This window comes from Brassica oleracea, chromosome C2 (genome assembly GCF_000695525.1).
Source record: "Brassica oleracea var. oleracea cultivar TO1000 chromosome C2, BOL, whole genome shotgun sequence".
NCBI classification, from domain to species: domain Eukaryota; kingdom Viridiplantae; phylum Streptophyta; class Magnoliopsida; order Brassicales; family Brassicaceae; genus Brassica; species Brassica oleracea.
In genome coordinates, this window is record NC_027749.1 from 914311 (window position 1) to 934045 (window position 19735).

Genomic DNA, 19735 nt, shown 5'->3' on the forward strand with positions numbered 1-19735 from the left:
CCCTGTGATGCACCATTTACGTATGTTCCCTATATGTGCGAGGAATTAAAAAAATATATTAGGTTTGTTACCTTTTTAATTTTATAGATATACATACTGCAACATCTTCTAGAGATAGGGGCTGATCATGCTATGCCTTTATTGTATCATCCACATATGATTCACGTATATATTGCTTTTGTTAAAATGATACATCTACATTTCTTTTTGGTAAATATGAACGTGAATCACATGATACATGAAGCAATACATGATTTTATTAAAGAGATACCATTATTATACCAATCGTTCACGTGGGTTTGGGTTTATCACTTTCGCTGATCGCCTGGCGATGGATGAGTCCATCAGAGAGATGCATGGAAGGGACTTTGGTGATCGGGTCATCTCAGTGAACAGAGCTGAGCTAAAACTGGGGCGAGATGATGGGAAAGTCACGGCTCTTAGAGTTGGTGGCAGAGACAGCGGCTATTCATTTGCTGGCAAGGGAAGCCTTGGTGGCCGTGTTGACCGTTATACCGACCGTGACGATATGTGGACCGTGAACGTTACATAGATGATCGTTATGATGGTGGTAGAGACAGGTTTGACAGCCGAGAAGCCTACTTCCCCCGTGATCGATACGCCAGTGACAGGTACGCAGCTGATCGGTTTGCAGGCAGTGATAGATACAGCCGTGGACCAGATTGTTACACTCCAGCGAGTTATGACAAGCCCCGGTTCTTTAGAGAGACATAGTCTCAAGTGCAGGCAGTGACATGTACAGCGGTGGTAGAGCTGGTGTACACATACGTGGAGGAGACGAGGGAAGAGGGTTTAGAAGCAGAGCCGGTGGTCCTTATGAGAGGCCGAGCAAAAGCGTTGGTGGTGGTGGTCATATGTCGTCAGCTACTTTTGACCGTTAGTAAGGCATACGTATATTATTTGAGAAGCATTGCAACATTTTTTTGTAGCCACGTGTCATCACTAGAATGATTCTTAGAATCCTTAGAGAAATAGGTTGGTCCATCTAAATATATAATAAACTTTTTATTAAACCACAATAAATACATTATTAATGTGCTTCCCTATTTCCTTAAATAAGATTACGGAATTGCCTAATGTGACTAAAATATATATGACAATTAATGATTTTGAATAATCAAGATTTGATAAAAATAAGTGTGTATTATAATTATATTTGTTTAATTTTAAGCTATTAAAATAAATTAAACAATCATAGTAATCATATAATAAAAATTAAAAAAATTATTTATATATTATATTTTGATTTTTTTTTAAACGAGTATAAATTACAAAAACTGTTAAAAGTTTCACATTCAAATTTTGTGATCTATGATTTAAAACTTTTGTTATGACATGATACAAATAATTAAAAAAATAATATAAGTTGAAAGTCTCATTTAATAAGTATCAAAATAAAAGACCCAAAGTAAAAATTTTGTTATCACTAATTTAGACTTTTTGTTGTAACAGATACAAATGATAAAAAAATATGAGCAAAAAGCATCATCTAAAATAAATATTAATATTAAAATATACTGTATATATGTTACTATCATTTAAATTTAATTATATATCATATCAAATTGAAAAAATATTTTTTCAATTTATAAAACGTATTTATATGTTCGCACCAATTTAATTATATAAATAGTAGATAATGACTTTTTTATTCAATATATATTTATTATTTCAGAATATGTTATAAACATATAAAATATAAAATAATTTATATATATAATGTTCATCTCGCGCAAAGCGCGGATCTTAACCTAGTCTGTATTATTAAAAAAGAAGTACAAAAATAAAATAACCCTTACTTTTTTAACTTATTTACAATGGCATACCACTGAAGTTATTAATTAACCTACATTTTAGAATTTTTTATCTTTTCCTCTTTAATTAATACATTTCCAAAATCAAATTCTAACTAAAAGTTACGGCAACAATAATTAATAAACCTAATTTTTAGTATTTTTTATCTTTTCCTATTTTATTATAAATATGTGTGTTTGAAAATAATTGATTTCATATATACTTCGTAATTACATACATTATATGGTCATTATTTTACTAATTCTACATATACATAATAAATAGTATACAACAATTTTATTATACATAATCATAAAATTTGATCCATAAAAACAGTTTATACAACAGTTTTATTATATATTATCATAAAAAATTGATCCATAAAAAATAAAAATACATTTGTGTGAATTTACAGGTCATATTCTAAATAAATGGATGATATAATTAAAATTTTACATGATAAAATAAAACTACTCAATATAAACTATAAAATTATTGTGTTTAGAAATGTCATATTAAAAAAAAAATTAAACGGATAACTTTAAAAATATATATTATCACTTATACAAATAAATATTCATTTATAAAAAAAACTAACATCCGCGTAGGTCAAGCTCCAGTGAAAATCGCGGATCAAGCTCTAGTGAAAAGTTATTTACTCTCACTTGCGTGTATGTGTTATTTAATAATTTCTGCTGCAGTAATAAAATTATTTCTAAATAAAACCATTCGCTACTGACCATATAGACAACGACCGTCTCAGAAGGTTATCGAGCTTTTCTAATTTTAATCTTCTTTAAATTTGGCTTTCTACATTTAGCATAAATCGATATAAAAGAAGAGAAGACAGATTTTAACGCATAACCTCCAAGAAATTATATACGAAAACTTGTATAAATACATCAATGTGAGTTTAACATTTTCAAAAAATTGAACACAAAAATAAAATAAAAATGAAACTTTTCATAATTGCTCTTATTGTTTTAGGGGTTTGTGTTGAAGATACGTTTGGGAAAAACTCATTTGGGATCGTAAACAAGTTTCGAAGGCATACAAAGCTCAGTGTCCGTTGCTGGTCCGGAAACGACAAGTTTGGGACTATATTCTTAATGAATGGGCAAGAAAAACATTGGAGATTCGACGATGCGTTTTTTCATGAGACAGTCTTTCATTGTGAGTTAAAGCATGGATATCACTTCATGCATTTCCAAAGCTTCGTAGCTTATACGTCAAAATGGAATGGCTCACTCAAAAATAGATCTAACGCGACATGGTTAGCCGCAGAGAAAGGTCTCTACAAAATATGGGAACATAGGTCTCCTGAATTTATGTATCATTGGTTATAAACCAGTTGTCTAATATTTAACTTGTTGCAATTTAATATTCGAGAATATTTTATGTATATATAATATTTGAGACACAAAAGATGTCCTCGCATATATGATTGTATAAATGTTTCATAATCTAATTAAGTTGTATATTTGAAAGCCATATATGTTGTTTTTAATAAATACAAATGTATTGTTGATATTAGTTGGTCAGTTATACTCTGTAATATTATTTAAATCTATTAACTCAAAATAATATTCTGGATTTATTTATTGTTATGATTATTTATGGGCTTAATAATGATTTTGTTTAATTTGAAACCATATATGCAATATATATATATATATTTTTGATGACATTGCAATTAATGCCATATCAATTTAATGTATTTTAGTTATTCTATTACGTATATAATCTTGTTCTTGAATCTTGACCAACAAAATCACATATAACATTTTCAAAGAAGTTATTCAGTTTTATTTATTTATTACAAAATTACGTAAATAAGAAAACAATTCATGGAAAAATTATGATATTGCGCAAAATATTAAGTACGGAGAGGATAATTATAGATTTTGATTAAGGGTATATTATAAAAAAATATAATACTTTTTGTAACTTTACAAATATAATAACTTTTTGAGAGAGTTTATAATATAAATATAATAACTACTGAAGATATGAACTGCACTTGTTGATTGCTTGTTACTTGGTAATATTCTTGACGTGGAGTGGTGCTCTTCACATCATGCATCCATGCATTAACGGAATCCGTATATACCTTTTCTGCACATACACACGCCAACATGTGTTTATTTGTGATATGCATTTCTATTTATCTCTTTTATTTTGGTATTTTAATATTCTATATATGTTTTTATGAGAAACTAATATTATATATGTGCAAGTGAAATTTCTATAGTATTATGGTGGAAATATTCGATCATTTTAACAGATTCTGGAGATTTTTTACCGGTTGAATTGATATCACTAGAGAAATAAGTAAACTTATTTATTTACTATTTTCCAGTACTTATGTTATTGTCTCAAATCTCTCTTGAAAGACAACCGATTAAAACTTAACACGACTTTAATAACAATATATCGACATTTACAAGGAGAGATATAAACTACAAATGATCTCGGATTATATTTAAAAAAAAATAGAAAACCTAAGTCATTTAAAGTTATAATTAATTATATTTTATATAATTAAAACTACAAGCGTAATGTAAGTTTTTGTGATAACCTATCTTGCAATGTCTATTTTGAAGTGATGCCTAGGATTTGTTAAAATGCTCTCATCAAAGTGAAAACTAATTTAAACAAAAAAAAACTAACCAAGCTATTTGATATGTGATCACACCAAAAATAAACCGTTATACAGAGTAAGAAAACGGAAAATGAAGTGGAACAAACATATATTACTATACAAATTAATTTATTGTTTCAGATGGTTACACACACTCTTTCTCTCTCTTTCTATTTATCTAATAATTGTATTGTGATCAGTTTGCCAAGTTGGGCAAATGGTAAAAGAGAGACAATAACAGAAGTACTAAAATTTAAGAGGCTACAAAAAGAAAAGTCGAAACACATTCACACACTTAAAAAGTTTTTTTTTCACATATATTTTTGTTATATACGTGTGGTGACTCTCTTTGACTCCTCTCTTCCTATATCACTCACTATTTATGTATCCATCTCTCCACACATCTCTCTCCATCTCACACACATCTTCTTCTTTAACATATTACTATATATTCATTTCTTCATGATCAGCACTAACAAAAGTCCTCTTCTCCTGTGTTAATCTTTATCTCTTGATCTTGATGGAAGCGTTCGAAGAGGCAATAGCAGCCTCAAAGGAGCAATCACTGATCCTTAAAGGAAAGAGGGAAAAACGACAACGTTCACAATCTCCTGTTCCTTTCTCTATCTCTCCTCCTATAGTTTCTTGCCCCTCACGCGACGTTGAAGAGGAATACACTAATCTTGATTCCAAGGAAAATGCCTTAGCCAATAATGTGGGAAACCACAAGAAGGATGGTGTGATCACGTCTTCATCTTCGTCAGCCTCTTGGTCCTCTAACAACAACCCAACATTAAAGGCCGAAGAAGACGAGGAAGATCTAGACATAGCCAGTTGTTTGATCCTCCTTTCCCAAGGCCACTCTCTTCCACAGCTCAAGATACCTAACCATGAAACAAACAACAATAACACGTATAAATTTAGCAGCAGGAGGTTCCTAGAGACTTCTTCGTCTAACGGTGGCGGTAAAGCTGGTCACTATGTTTATCAATGCAAAACATGTGACCGGACCTTCTCTTCTTTTCAGGCTTTAGGTGGCCATAGAGCTAGCCACAAAAAACCTAAGGCCACCTCCTTTTACTCCAACCTTGACCACCTCAAGAAGAACATATACGAAAATGATTCACTCGCCACAACCACAACTATTTACAATAACAACAAGAATAGATCGCTTGTCGTGTACGGTAAGGCAGGTAACAACAAGGTTCATGAATGTGGAATCTGTGGAGAAGAGTTTACGTCAGGACAAGCCTTAGGTGGCCACATGAGACGGCATAGAGGCGCGGTTGTTGTTGCTCCCACTGTGACGGTGACCTTAGCTGCAGCCAACACGGAGTTATCATTGTCTTCGATGTCGTTCGATCAAATATCGACAAAGAGAGCTAAGAAGATGGTTGTGTCATTGGATTTGGATCTGAATCTACCCGCACCGGAATATGAGAATAGGGTCAACGGATTCAGCTTATGTTTTAAGCAAAAACATGAACAAGAACATCAACAGACAAAGCAAAGAGATGAACCAAAGTGTCTTGTCTTGTCTCCTCCTACTTTGGTGGATTGCCATTACTGATTTATTATTAATATATTATAAACCATAATCTTAAGAAAAAACATTGGTTTGTATATCAAACGTTTATTGTTTGTATAACCGATTCTTTGCTTGTTAAAGACTTGTGAGATTCTTTTTTTCTGTTTTGTCTTTTTTTAAGAGGAATACTAAAATTTAATCACTTTGTTAGTTTCGATTGTATAAAATTGATATCATGTTCATTTATACTTTGGATCAAAAAGTTCTTTTTTTAAAAAAAAAAAGCTAAATTAAGTTCATGAAAAGGGCATGACATGGCTCGAGTCTTGTTGTTTTATTTCTTCCTCTCTTTTTTGGCAGTTGTACCAAAAGTTCTCTTTTCTATTTATAATAGTTAATTTGATATTCGTGAATTTTCAACACTTTCTGAGTTTTCACTGAACCATAGACAAATGTTGATTTGAAACAATGAGAATTTATATGGCAGACTTCTTAGCTCGTGGTTTTTATATTCGTGAATTACGACACCAAACCCACATTTAATCATTCGCCTCCTTCAGATAGTACTTGTTATGTTCTAGTTTTGAAAATAAAGTAACGGATCCTTTTGTTTTCTACAGAAACAGGTAAATTATAGTGCATGCATTAAAGAAAACCTCTACGATATTTTTGGAGAGTATTAAAATTAGCTATAAAAGCTTTTGTTGACCCAAAAAAAAGATTTTTTTTTTTAAATGACCCAAAAAAAGATATACAAATAGTGCATGCATTCATATATTTGTGTTTAAGTTTATTATTTGTATATACAATTTTAGTATATATTTGGTATACTAGACATTGAACTTAGACCAGTTTATAGTAAAAAGTAACCGCCATAAGATAATCAAGACTGTAATAGATCAAAAGATAATCAGTGTCCAACATTACAGGTAGATTAACAATATATTTAACATTTCCAACGTTTATAACAGAAGAGGAAGACAGATCTTGTAACGCATAACCTCCAAAGAGATATATACTAAAACTTGTATAAGTACATCAAAATCTCAAATTTTGAAAAGACCAAAAAAAAAAACACATTCAAAAATCTTAAACACAAAATTAAGTAAAAAATGAAACGTTTCATAATTGCTCTCATTGTTTTAGCGGCTTGTGTTGAATACACGTTTGGGAAAAACTTGTTTGAGATCGTAAACAAGTTCCAAAAGAGGACCAAGCTCAGAGTCCATTGCTATTCAGGAAACGACGATCTAGGGGTTCAATACTTGATGAATGGGCAAGAACAACATTGGAGATTCAACGATGCTTTTTTTCATGCGACAGTCTTTAGATGTGAGTTAATGCATGGATATGAATTCCAGAATTACCAGAAATTCGAAGCTTATAATTCAAAATGGGAGAACGACGGGAGTAAGAAAAACGTGACATGGTTAGCTGTGGAAAGAGGTCTCTACAAGATTTGGAATCATAGGACTCCTGAGTTTATGTATCCTTGGTTATAAATCAGTTGTCTAATGTTTGACCTGTTGCAAGTGATGATAAAATCGATGCTTGAAGTTCTTGTAACGCTTATTTATGTTTTTTCTCTCACACAAAAATATTCAAGTAATTTCCTTATTTGAAATATAAACAAATATGTCTCGTCTCTTGAATAGCATTTTATTTGTACCAAAATGTACAATGTTTTAAGTCAATGTATAATAATTACTAGAGAATTATTTTTATTGAAAACATATCATTAAGATATAAATTAACAGTTATTCAACTAATTACAAAATAAATTAAAAAATAACATTGGTTGCACCTATTTTAATACAATTAAATCTCATAAAAATATTAAATCACATTACATATCGAAACATCAAAAATTCTCTTAAACATCATTTGTTTAAAAATGAAAAAAAAATATTTTAACTCCCTAAACATTTGCTAGTTGTCCAAAAAAAAAAAATCACTAAACATTTTTCTATGTGCTATCATTTGATATTAAAAATTGAGTGGTAATTTATAATGTTTTTTCTAATATCAATCCCATCTTTAACTGTATAAAAAAACAGCTAATAATAGAAACCAAAAAACTAAAAGTGAATATATAAAATAATGTCGTAATATATACTAATATATACCAGTGATCGTCTCTCTCTCTCTCTCTCTCTTTCTCATTTCTTTCTTCTGAAAACCCTAATTTTCTCAAATCTGAATTATCCATAAAGCTTCGACCTTTCTTGCTCACCGATCAATGGGTCGCGGCTCAGCAACGTCGCTAGCTCCTGGGTTCCGTTTCCACCCAACAGACGAAGAACTCGTCCGCTACTACCTCAAACGCAAGGTCTGCAACAAGCCCTTCAACTTCGACGCCATCTCCGTCGCCGATGTCTACAAATCCGAGCCTTGGGACCTACCAGGTTAGCTCGAATTGGGTTTAGCTCAATCTTGAATTAGGTTTGATTCGATTGTGTTTGTAGATAAGTCGAAGCTTAAAGGCAGAGACTTGGAGTGGTACTTCTTCAGCATGCTCGATAAGAAGTACAGCAACGGCTCCAAGACGAATCGCGCCACTGAGAGAGGCTATTGGAAGACTACAGGGAAGGATAGGGAGATTCGTAACGGGACGAGAGCTGTAGGGATGAAGAAGACTCTTGTTTATCATAAAGGTCGAGCTCCACGTGGCGAGAGGAGTAATTGGGTTATGCATGAGTATAGGCTTACTGATGATGAGTTGAAGATTGCTGGTGCCCCACAAGTAATAAGATTGATTTTGAGTGTTGTTTCTACTTTTATGAGAATGGATTCAAAGTTGTTTGAGTCTGTTTTTGTGTAGGATGCGTTTGTGCTGTGTAGGGTGTTCCAGAAGTGTGGTACAGGGGATAAGTACGGTGCTCCTTGTCTTGAAGAGGAGTGGGAAGAGGATACAATGACGTTTGTACCAGAACAAGAGGCTCTTTGTGAAGGGTTTGGTGTTGATGGTGATGATGTTTATCTCGACATTGACGAGGTTTGCTACCTTTTTCTTCAACAGTTTAAGAGTGTTTTGTAGTGTGTGATTTTGCATGTGCTAAAGAGTTATATAAGTGATGTGGTTATAGATACAGAACATGATACCTGTTTAGATTGTTGATTAGTTAGCTTAGGTTTCTTTTGTATTAACGTCTGGTTATCCTGATTTTGTTTTGCAGAAGCCTGAAGATCTGGTGGTCTGTGATGCCATTCCTGTTCAGACTAATTATTGTCATGGAGAATCAAGCAATAACGTTGAATCAGGAAACTATGAAGACTGTGGAAACTATGTTGTGGACTCTGAACAACCAATTGAGGAGGAGGAGCTGAAGCCTATTATCCGGGACGGTGGCATTCAGCCTTGTTCTCTGTTTCCCGGTGAACAAATTGGTTGTGGTGTGGAAGATGAGAAGGCAGTGAATCTGGAAACTTCCAATGATAATGTGTTTGTGGCTGCTGATACTTGCTACAGCGGCATTCCTGTTGATGATGCTAACTATATGCCTGAGGAGCCGTTCATCAATCATAGCAACAATCTTTCACTCAGTGATGGTCTCAGCGGTGCTCCTCTACAAGATGATTTTAACTTTGAAGATTATCTTAACTTCTTTGACGATGAGGATGCTCAGAATTTGTCTCTTGATGTTTCTCAATTGTTGGGATCTGGAGAAGGACTCGACCAGAAAGTAAGCTTCTCTGCCTCTGACTTGCTTAGTTTTTTTTTTGTTTGTTGAGTGCTTTCTAACTTACTCTTACATCAGCAGCCTTCCCCTGAAGAACTGGAGAAGGAGAAGAAAAGTGGGGAAGGATCTTCTTCAAAACAAGATGCAGATGTCATTGACTTGGATTCAGGTAGATGTTCATACATTCCTCTTCAAACAAATCATTTGATGACAGATTCTAACTCTTCTGAAACCAAATCATGCAGCTTCAAAGCACCCTTTCCTCAAAAAGGGCAGCCACATGTTTGCTCCACCCTCATTTGCTTCTTCTCAGTTCCAAACAAAGGACGCTGCAATCAGGCTACACGCAGCGCAATCTTCAGGTTCGGTTCACGTTACTGCAGGTATGATGAGAATATCAAACATGACAACTCTAGCGGCGGAGAGCAGTATGGGCTGGTCATATGACAAGAACGGTAACCTCAACGTAGTCCTGTCTCTCGGCTTGGTCCAAAGCAAGACCGGACGAATTACAGCAACAAGAGCTATGTTGATCTTCATGTGTTTTTGGATTCTCTTACTTTATGTTAGCTTCAAAATAGGAACCATAGTCTCTGCTCGGTAATAGCATCAAAAGTTGAATCGTATGGGGAATAACTTTTGTAAGTGTTTGTACCTCTCTAATTATGTAGACTTCAACTCTGGCAGTGCTTTGCTGCCCAATAGTTTGAACTCTCTTTACAGTTTCTAGCTTGAGCTTCAAAATTTAAATACAAATAAGAACACAAAAACTATTATGAAAGAAGCAAATGCAATGTTATGGGTTGTTACAACAAAACTTCAACAAAATGAAATAAAGTTATTAAAAAACAAATGAAAATAGCACATCTAACTCCAAACATTGTATAATGTCAAGACCCAAAAAAAAAAAGAAAGAAGAAACAAAGATCCTAGAGAGAACATTCTCTGCCTCACTCAAAAGACTTCATCTTAAAGCTTAAGCCTCAAACCAATAAATAAAACAGACAAGAGATAGGAACCAATGATGGATACTCTATTCGGTGGCTCTCTCTGAGGCTGAATCAACTTTCTGTTTTATCATCGTCTCAGCTTGTTGGATTGCTCTTTGTGACCCTGTGATACTCACTTTCCTGTCATTTTTTTTTGCCATTTTGAACAATGTTTAGACATGAGAGGTTCGGTTTTAACTCAATAATGTTTAAACTTTTTACCTATCAGTGGTTCCAGACATGAAATCACCTCGGTCTGATATTTTTATTCTGGCACCTGTCATCTGAGTGATTTCCATGATGTTTCTTCCTCCACGGCCAAGGACCAATCCTATATGCTCATCCGACACACCAATTGTCACCGTTGTACTAGCTTCTTCCTGGAATATACCAAAACCCTCAGCTTAAGACATGTAAAAACCGAAAGACCACAACATTCATTCATATATCTGCAAATTGATACACCATACTATCCATAGCAGTAACAGTGAGATTCTTTCATATAATATATGCATAAATAGAGTGGAAGATGGTGCAAAGAGACTAACCTTGTGGTTTTGATACTTGCCTCCAGAACCGTTGGGTGCGTAGTTAACTGAATTGTATCCCGCTGTTGCTACAGAAGGAAGTACATACGCATATGGAAGACCATGAAAACCAGAGTTGAAAAGACCTAAAATGCCGAGTTGAAAGGAACTTACAAGACAAAAAGGCTCAAGAACAGACAAGCATCATACAATCTCAAATTCATTACTAAACACATTAACACCTAAGTTGACATCTGATAATCTATAATTCAGTAGAAAATCCTACTCTAATCAAAAGCACTTAGAGTGTCCAGATGACCCTGTGTGGTAACTAAACAGTCTTTTTTCATATAAAAAATAATTTAGAAAAACTTAATGAATAGTCCGAAAATGATCTAACCATTTACTTTATAGCTTTCCCACATGGATAAATGAAATGCAATCAAAGACATACAACAAAAGAAACTTCAAGGAGATAAACAAACTTAACTAAGCTAATACTGAGTTGATATACCTGCATATGAATATGGAGAATGCACATTCTGGGAGTAATGATCATCCTCAGTAAGCTTAGCCAAAATCAAATCAATAGCCCGCATCTGCTCCTCGAAGGTTCCAGACAATGTGGCTAGCCTATCACTCAACCCATAGTAGGTATTATCCAGAGGAGATATCTTAATACCAGCTTTAGATTCTTCAATGAATGACCTGTGTCAACAGAAAAAAAAAAACGTCTTAACGGTTGGTGAAACCAAGTACTACTACTAAATTCAATATTCCTAACGCCAAAAACAAAACAAAAAATGCAATGCCATATTCTAAAACTTAAAACTCTAATACTTCAAACTAAGGACACATGCATCGGTGAGTCTCTCACCAATTATATTAATATTTAATTGGAACGTCTCTCGACATGAGTTTCTGAGCTTTTCTGAGAAATTTTCCAATTAAATATTAATATAACTAGCCAGAGACTCTGGTGGTGAGAGATCTACCAACGCATATGGCTTAATTTATCTCTAAAATCAAGAAACCTATTTTCACCTGTCATAAAGTTTTGACTTGTTTATGCATACACTCAAAGCATGAAAACAATACAATAACATGAGCAGATACAATCTTACTTGATGGTGGCCCCTCCTTTTCCAATGATGCCTCCACAAGAACTGTTAGGAACCACAAGTCTTAGTCTTCTCCTAGGCTCAACATCACTACCATCTTCAGCATGAAGCTAAACAATCAAATAGAAAAAAAAAAAAAAGTCAAAAACAGCTCTCACAATATATAAAAACATGAAATACAAATGCGGTCCTGAACCAAGCCAGATGAAACATTCGCCTCGTGCCCCCAAAAAATGTGAAAAAATTTATATATGAATAGAAAAAAATTTAAAGCCCCCAAACTATTGAAATCTTTATTAAATCGTATTCAGCCCCCAAAATCTCACGGCCGGCCCGGAATGAGTCTATCTATCTACCTCACTGTGCAATTTATCAAGGATAAGTTCAAGTCCAGTAACAACTTCTTTAACCGATCCGGATATCATAATAATCCTATCAGTAGTCCCAGGGAAAAACTCTTGGTTACGCGAGAGCTGGATCCTCGCCCCGGACTTGGCCTGAAACTCAGTGATGGTGGAGCCTCCTTTCCCAATGACGGAGCCTGCTGCGGCATTGGATACGAGAAACCGAACGTGCGTTTGCTTCTCCGCAGAGTCTTAAAAAAAAAGTCAATAGCAATCAATCATCATCAAGCTCAAGATACGGATCCGATTTTCACGATGTTAGGCAAACAATTTTAAGTCAGAGAGTGGATCCGATCGGAGATACCAGATTCCGAAGGCTCTGGGGATCTGTTGTTGGTGAGCTCTTCTTCAGGGGCGTATGACTCCATTGCTAGAGATGGAGATAAGGATCGAATCAACATTAAACGAATACAATGAACGAAACGGAGAAGATACAGATTGAAAGATGATTTGGAAGTTTACCAGAATTTGAAATCTCCTCTCCTTCCTTCCGTCGCCGCCGTTTGATTTGAGAAGTGAATGAAGGTGGGCTCTCTGCTCTCTATCTATCCACTAGGCTTGCTCTCCTTATTCTGTTATTTTCTTTTATTTTTTATTTAATCTAATTTAAATTTATAGCATTATAATACTAAGATTTATTTTACACAGTTAAATTTTTTTTATTAATTTATTAAAAATCTGAACGTCAATAAGTTTTTTTCTTACATTAATTAGGTTATATGTGAGTATCTAAGCATATTCAAATAAATTCCTCTTTAAAATTGGTTCTCATAATTTCTTTTTTTTTTTTTAACGCTTTGTAATCGATTTATAAAAACCAGTACAACATTCTTGAAAGAAACAGAGTATGGTGAAACCAACAGGGCCCCCAACTCCAGAAATTAAAAAACTACTAAAAACCAACATCATCTCCTTTGTTTGCATCCATCACCGTTGAGAAGATAATGAAATGCTTCAAATGAGCTGTAAACAAGACTCAAGATCCTTCTTAGTATCCATTGTCCGCTTGAACAGCATCTGCATGAATCATAGGCAATAACCAAGAAGGTCCATCTTTCCCCACATACGAAGCATACCGCTGATCCCTTGTCACACTACGAGCAATGGCCTCCGCGCATTGGTTTGCTCCGCTGTGTACATAAGCTATAGACCACAGTTGTAACCTAGACAGCTTCTCTCTTATCACGTCAATCAACCCATGAAACATAGGAAAATTATCAGGATTCAAAACTGCTTCTCCCGCCAAATATGATGAAGATTCAAACACCACATTCTTATGTCGCAGTGTCGATAGGCTCTCTGCGGCCCACAGAAAACTTAGCAACTCAGCCTCTAGCTGTGATGCCACCATTGAGTATGAGCGACGGCTGTGGATTAGCGAGACACCCAAATGATTCTGTGTCAGCCAAGCGACCCCACAATTTCGGTTTGCATCTGTCCAAGACGAACCAACGTTACATTTTATGAAACTTGGACATGGTTTTCGCCAGCAAGCTAAAGCAGATTCACCCACATTCTCATCAATGTCTTCCTTGTCACCCACGTTAGCCGCATTCCAAGCTTCAAACTCCAACTGACTTTTTCTCCATATCTCTTCTGCCCCTACGTTCACTTGTTGAAAGACAAATTTGTTAATTTGTTTTAATCAATTTGTTACTTAGTTAGATAGCCTAACATTATCTCATTTTTATTGTTAAGTAGTTGTAGTTCCTTCTTCAAAATATGTACTTCTTCAAATCTAAAGTTGATGTGTATAGTTTCTGAATTAATTGAAGTTTAAATTAAATAAGAAAGAAAGAAAGTTGGGCTTGCATTGATTGATTCATCTCTCTCCTATAAATCATACTTTCATGGGCTGAATTTTACTTTAGCCCAAACTATACGGGTCCGCCGTGGGCTGAATCAAGAATTGAAAAAACTCAGCTAAACTATCTGGTTTTCCAGGTTAATCGGTTTGACGTTTCAGTTTTATTTTTCCAACAAATTTGGTAAAAACAAATAGCGTGATGATGTTGGAAACAAATTTTGTTTGTATACTAACAAAATAATATTGTTTCGTTTAAATGTGTAGACATGGCTCCTCTTTGGTCACAGGTACCACTATATACCTTTCTATTTCAATGCCATTAAAATGTTTGATATAATTCCATTTATTTCACCTCTACCCCTGTAACCTAATTTTGTAAGCTATTAATTACATATTCATTGTATATATATCCACATAACTTTTTAAATACAGTTTATTCCACTCCCCGTCTATATATATTTCCAAAAGTATTTTTGGGTAAACCGATTCTTAATTTATGCAACTATAGTTCATTATTAACAAGAAAGGAACTATATATAATTCAGTATATTACTTATTTTACGCCTATAATTCAGTATATTCTGATAAAAGTTTGCAGAATTAACGACGTTATAGTGTTACTGTTATACTATGCCAAACAAACCGGCTAACTTTTTTTTAACGTCAAACCGGCTAATTATTGTACACCAACATGTTGTATGTATACTAATATTGAAAAATACTGATTTTCATGTGCTGGATTAATCATTGTGTTGATTTTTACGGCGTGTATAAAAATATTACTTTATATTGTAGGTGTTTTACGCACGATCTAATAAAATAAACCGGATCAAGACCAATCAACCACGATCATAGAAATTAATACAATATAGTATGTCATCATCGTGCTTATCCACCTTTATCTACATCGCATTTACCAGATATCCGTGAAAGTAAATCTACATTGTAAGCTGTATTATATTATTTAATTATCTTTTGTTTAATCTCACATACTTCGTAAATTTTGTACTAATATGTTAATAATATGTCACTAAAAAGTACAGTAAATATTGACAACGAAATTCTATAACTAAGTCGGTACGAAACTCAATGTTTATAACAAGTATAACTCGACACTCAAATATTATATCTGAATGTATACATAATGTAAGTTTGTGATATTTAAGTAAAAAATTGATCACATCACATAATTTAAAGCTCCGTCTTCTCTCTAGGTATCCTCCGATGGATAAGTTTCTTCGGCCGACGGGATAGACTTCCACAATCGCCGCCGGTCCGGTTGAGAGGGAAATGATTAGTTTCTAATGTACATGTCTTTTGATAGGGAGAGGTCCATTTTGTCTTCATTGTGGTTCGGTTTATAGGACCGGTTTTTGATTCCGGGATGTAGAGGCTTATACAGCTCTGTGGTCGCCGGTTTATGACTCCGGAGGTGGAGGCTTTCAGAGCTTTGTGCTGCCGGCTTTAAATCCGTCCTCTGTTTGAGTTTTGGTTCTGATTTTGACCCGTGGGGTGTGATTGGGTGTTGCTCTTGTCTTCAGTTTGACGGTTCGGTCCGATTGGATGAAATCTCGGCAGTCGATGAATCTCTTTGACGGCTATGTTGTGGTGATGAAAGCAGAGGTTATGATTTGGGGATCAATTTCTGTAGGGATGGTTTGGTGATCCGAAGGAGATCTCAGTTTGGTCGGGGGAAGCTCTCCGTGGGAAGAACCTCCGGCGTTGGAGGTATGTGAAGTAGTGCTTGTCTCCGGTGCGGCGCCGATCAGTTTCCGGCGTAATCTCGGGACGGTGAAGGTGAAAGGGGTCGGTGACGTGTGTTATCTTTCGTTGTTGAGGGATTAACACGTGTCCTAAACAAGTTTACAAAATTCGACGCGTGTTTTTGTCGATTTCCTTTTTGGATCGGTTTAAGTTTAGCGAGCTTTAGGCCCAGTTATTTGTATGTATTGTATGAGTCTCTTTCGGTTGGATATTCGGGCTTTGTTATTTTGTATGGTTTGTGGGTTTTGGTTTTCAATAAAACTAGATGACAAAAAAAGATGTAAAAAGTATCGAATTATAGATCGTATATTTCAAAGCATATATGTGTCCTTTTCTTTAGATGTCACAAATATATATATATATATATATATTTCACTTTTTTTGGAAGTTCTCTTGGTCCAGTGGTTTGACAAATGGTTCATTAATGCTTCTACACCAGGAGATCTGCGTTTTCATTTTCGGAGAAGGTGAAATTATATGAATTAAATGAGAAAATGCTTACAAGAGATCTACAACATGGCGTAAGGAATACCGTCGTGGATCCGATAGGGCGACTCGGGTGATGTAGTCAGGCGTGAATCCTCATACGGTAGGTAGAATTGTTGGCTGTAAAATTGTCTGTAATATTTCTCATAGTTGTAATAGCATAATTATCCAGCGTTAAATATATATATATATATATATATATATGTTATTTAGTGCTAGTACTTTTGATCGTTTTGTTCAGACTGACGCTGAATTATCAAACAAAATGTTCACTAAATCCAGATTTGCACTGTAATTACTCTAATCGTGGGATACTGACGTATAACATTTAGTATGAAATTTTGACATCCGGAAATTCCGAGTAATTGGGGGAACCACCCGTAATGATATTTAGATAATTATCTATGAGCATCATCCACAACCACATTAAAGTACATTTAATTACATTAATTTACAGATCCCAAAGCCGTATTTATCGGTCTATCTGTCAGCTCAAAACTGTCAGAGATCAACATGAATTTCCGATCAACTTTTCTCGATTACAATATTACTTAATTACCTTGCGAAATAATTATCAGTCTATTTTTTATTTATACAAAAATATTAATTCGAATATAGTTGGATCAAGGCATCATTATCTTATTCGTGGCGTCTTTCACAAGCACATAAGACCGCACAACCATTATACTCCCTCCGTCGTATTAAGTGTCGTTTTAGAAAAAAATTTCGTTACAAAATAAGTATTGTTTTTGATTTTCAATGAAAAATTTATTAATTTTATGCAAAATTTATTTTTCTATTAGTTGAAATATGGTTAGGTGTATAGATAATAGTGTTTTTTTATAAGAAATGTATAAAATTAATTGTTTTCTTAATTTATGTGCCGAAATCTAAAACGACACTTATAATGAAACAGAGGGAATATAATTCTACATGCCATTACTTTTCTATCATTCGCATTAACCTGAACTTCTTCTTTTTTTCATTTAAACCTCATATGTTTTCACAATTCTCAATATTACCTTCCGAACTTAATTCATTTTTTTTGCAAACATATTAGCTCGTTATAGGTAGCTGAGTCTAGCTCTAGGTGAAGACATGGGTGAAATCATAAATAGGTGAAGACATGTTATTTTTATTCTCAGGAGAAATTATGTTTCAGTAGACATAATTTTTATTCTTCATTTTTATCGCATCGGCTCTAGCTCTAGGTGAAGACATGTTATTTTTTGCAAACCATAAATATACTTTTGCAAACATTTTTGAACTTGACGGTTCGGTCCGATTGGATGAAATCTCGGCAGTCGATGAATCTCTTTGACGGCTATGTTGTGGTGATGAAAGCAGAGGTTATGATTTGGGGATCAATTTCTGTAGGGATGGTTTGGTGATCCGAAGGAGATCTCAGTTTGGTCGGGGGAAGCTCTCCGTGGGAAGAACCTCCGGCGTTGGAGGTATGTGAAGTAGTGCTTGTCTCCGGTGCGGCGCCGATCAGTTTCCGGCGTAATCTCGGGACGGTGAAGGTGAAAGGGGTCGGTGACGTGTGTTATCTTTCGTTGTTGAGGGATTAACACGTGTCCTAAACAAGTTTACAAAATTCGACGCGTGTTTTTGTCGATTTCCTTTTTGGATCGGTTTAAGTTTAGCGAGCTTTAGGCCCAGTTATTTGTATGTATTGTATGAGTCTCTTTCGGTTGGATATTCGGGCTTTGTTATTTTGTATGGTTTGTGGGTTTTGGTTTTCAATAAAACTAGATGACAAAAAAAGATGTAAAAAGTATCGAATTATAGATCGTATATTTCAAAGCATATATGTGTCCTTTTCTTTAGATGTCACAAATATATATATATATATATATATTTCACTTTTTTTGGAAGTTCTCTTGGTCCAGTGGTTTGACAAATGGTTCATTAATGCTTCTACACCAGGAGATCTGCGTTTTCATTTTCGGAGAAGGTGAAATTATATGAATTAAATGAGAAAATGCTTACAAGAGATCTACAACATGGCGTAAGGAATACCGTCGTGGATCCGATAGGGCGACTCGGGTGATGTAGTCAGGCGTGAATCCTCATACGGTAGGTAGAATTGTTGGCTGTAAAATTGTCTGTAATATTTCTCATAGTTGTAATAGCATAATTATCCAGCGTTAAATATATATATATATATATATATATATGTTATTTAGTGCTAGTACTTTTGATCGTTTTGTTCAGACTGACGCTGAATTATCAAACAAAATGTTCACTAAATCCAGATTTGCACTGTAATTACTCTAATCGTGGGATACTGACGTATAACATTTAGTATGAAATTTTGACATCCGGAAATTCCGAGTAATTGGGGGAACCACCCGTAATGATATTTAGATAATTATCTATGAGCATCATCCACAACCACATTAAAGTACATTTAATTACATTAATTTACAGATCCCAAAGCCGTATTTATCGGTCTATCTGTCAGCTCAAAACTGTCAGAGATCAACATGAATTTCCGATCAACTTTTCTCGATTACAATATTACTTAATTACCTTGCGAAATAATTATCAGTCTATTTTTTATTTATACAAAAATATTAATTCGAATATAGTTGGATCAAGGCATCATTATCTTATTCGTGGCGTCTTTCACAAGCACATAAGACCGCACAACCATTATACTCCCTCCGTCGTATTAAGTGTCGTTTTAGAAAAAAATTTCGTTACAAAATAAGTATTGTTTTTGATTTTCAATGAAAAATTTATTAATTTTATGCAAAATTTATTTTTCTATTAGTTGAAATATGGTTAGGTGTATAGATAATAGTGTTTTTTTATAAGAAATGTATAAAATTAATTGTTTTCTTAATTTATGTGCCGAAATCTAAAACGACACTTATAATGAAACAGAGGGAATATAATTCTACATGCCATTACTTTTCTATCATTCGCATTAACCTGAACTTCTTCTTTTTTTCATTTAAACCTCAT

General features: G+C 34.3%; 3 protein-coding genes and 1 pseudogene across 6 annotated transcripts; 3 read left to right on the plus strand and 1 right to left on the minus strand.

Annotated features, from left to right (window-relative positions):
- Positions 1-331: 331 nt before the first annotated feature.
- Positions 332-902, plus strand: LOC106323128 (annotated as a pseudogene).
- A 3796-nt stretch (positions 903-4698) lies between these two features.
- Positions 4699-6138, plus strand: LOC106327253 (zinc finger protein ZAT5-like). Its single transcript, XM_013765358.1, has one exon. The coding sequence runs from the start codon at positions 4977-4979 to the stop codon at positions 6024-6026; it is 1050 nt and encodes a 349-aa protein (XP_013620812.1). The 5' UTR covers positions 4699-4976; the 3' UTR covers positions 6027-6138.
- A 1979-nt stretch (positions 6139-8117) lies between these two features.
- LOC106327251 (NAC domain-containing protein 78-like) lies at positions 8118-10390 on the plus strand. 2 transcript variants are annotated; one of them, XM_013765356.1, is made up of 6 exons: positions 8118-8389; positions 8450-8727; positions 8806-8979; positions 9161-9667; positions 9743-9833; positions 9910-10390. In XM_013765356.1, exons 1-6 carry the CDS (start codon positions 8224-8226, stop codon positions 10266-10268), a joined length of 1575 nt encoding a protein of 524 aa, XP_013620810.1. In that variant the 5' UTR covers positions 8118-8223; the 3' UTR covers positions 10269-10390. The 2 variants fall into 2 exon arrangements, with proteins under 2 accessions (XP_013620810.1, XP_013620811.1); XM_013765357.1 differs by having other exon boundaries at positions 9746-9833.
- Positions 10391-10422: 32 nt separating this feature from the next.
- LOC106327254 (protein BTR1-like) lies at positions 10423-13280 on the minus strand. 3 transcript variants are annotated; one of them, XM_013765361.1, is made up of 8 exons: positions 13168-13235; positions 13010-13075; positions 12658-12896; positions 12305-12411; positions 11695-11888; positions 11202-11326; positions 10876-11033; positions 10423-10794 (listed from the first exon to the last, which is right to left on the minus strand). In XM_013765361.1, the coding sequence occupies exons 2-8, from the start codon at positions 13071-13073 to the stop codon at positions 10698-10700; spliced, it is 984 nt and encodes a 327-aa protein (XP_013620815.1). In that variant the 5' UTR covers positions 13074-13075; positions 13168-13235; the 3' UTR covers positions 10423-10697. The 3 variants fall into 3 exon arrangements, with proteins under 3 accessions (XP_013620815.1, XP_013620814.1, XP_013620813.1); XM_013765360.1 differs by having other exon boundaries at positions 10429-10794; positions 11202-11263; positions 13168-13280; XM_013765359.1 differs by having other exon boundaries at positions 10508-10794; positions 11202-11269; positions 13168-13280.
- Between the last annotated feature and the right edge of the window lie 6455 nt (positions 13281-19735).

What these genes read in the sequence shown, in the direction of transcription:
- LOC106327253 (XM_013765358.1), top strand. Translation starts at nt 4,977, where the DNA reads ATGGAAGCGTTCGAAGAGGCAATAGCAGCCTCAAAGGAGCAATCACTG.
- LOC106327251 (XM_013765356.1), top strand. Translation starts at nt 8,224, where the DNA reads ATGGGTCGCGGCTCAGCAACGTCGCTAGCTCCTGGGTTCCGTTTCCAC. An exon ending in AGATTGCTGGTGCCCCACAA is followed by an intron (nt 8,728 to 8,805) that starts GTAATAAGATTG and finishes GTTTTTGTGTAG; the next exon opens with GATGCGTTTGTGCTGTGTAG. An exon ending in GAGAAGGACTCGACCAGAAA is followed by an intron (nt 9,668 to 9,742) that starts GTAAGCTTCTCT and finishes CTCTTACATCAG; the next exon opens with CAGCCTTCCCCTGAAGAACT.
- LOC106327254 (XM_013765361.1), bottom strand. Translation starts at nt 13,073, where the DNA reads ATGGAGTCATACGCCCCTGAAGAAGAGCTCACCAACAACAGATCCCCA. An exon ending in GCAAGTATCAAAACCACAAG is followed by an intron (nt 11,034 to 11,201) that starts GTTAGTCTCTTT and finishes GGTATATTCCAG; the next exon opens with GAAGAAGCTAGTACAACGGT. An exon ending in ATGTCTGGAACCACTGATAG is followed by an intron (nt 10,795 to 10,875) that starts GTAAAAAGTTTA and finishes AAAAAATGACAG; the next exon opens with GAAAGTGAGTATCACAGGGT.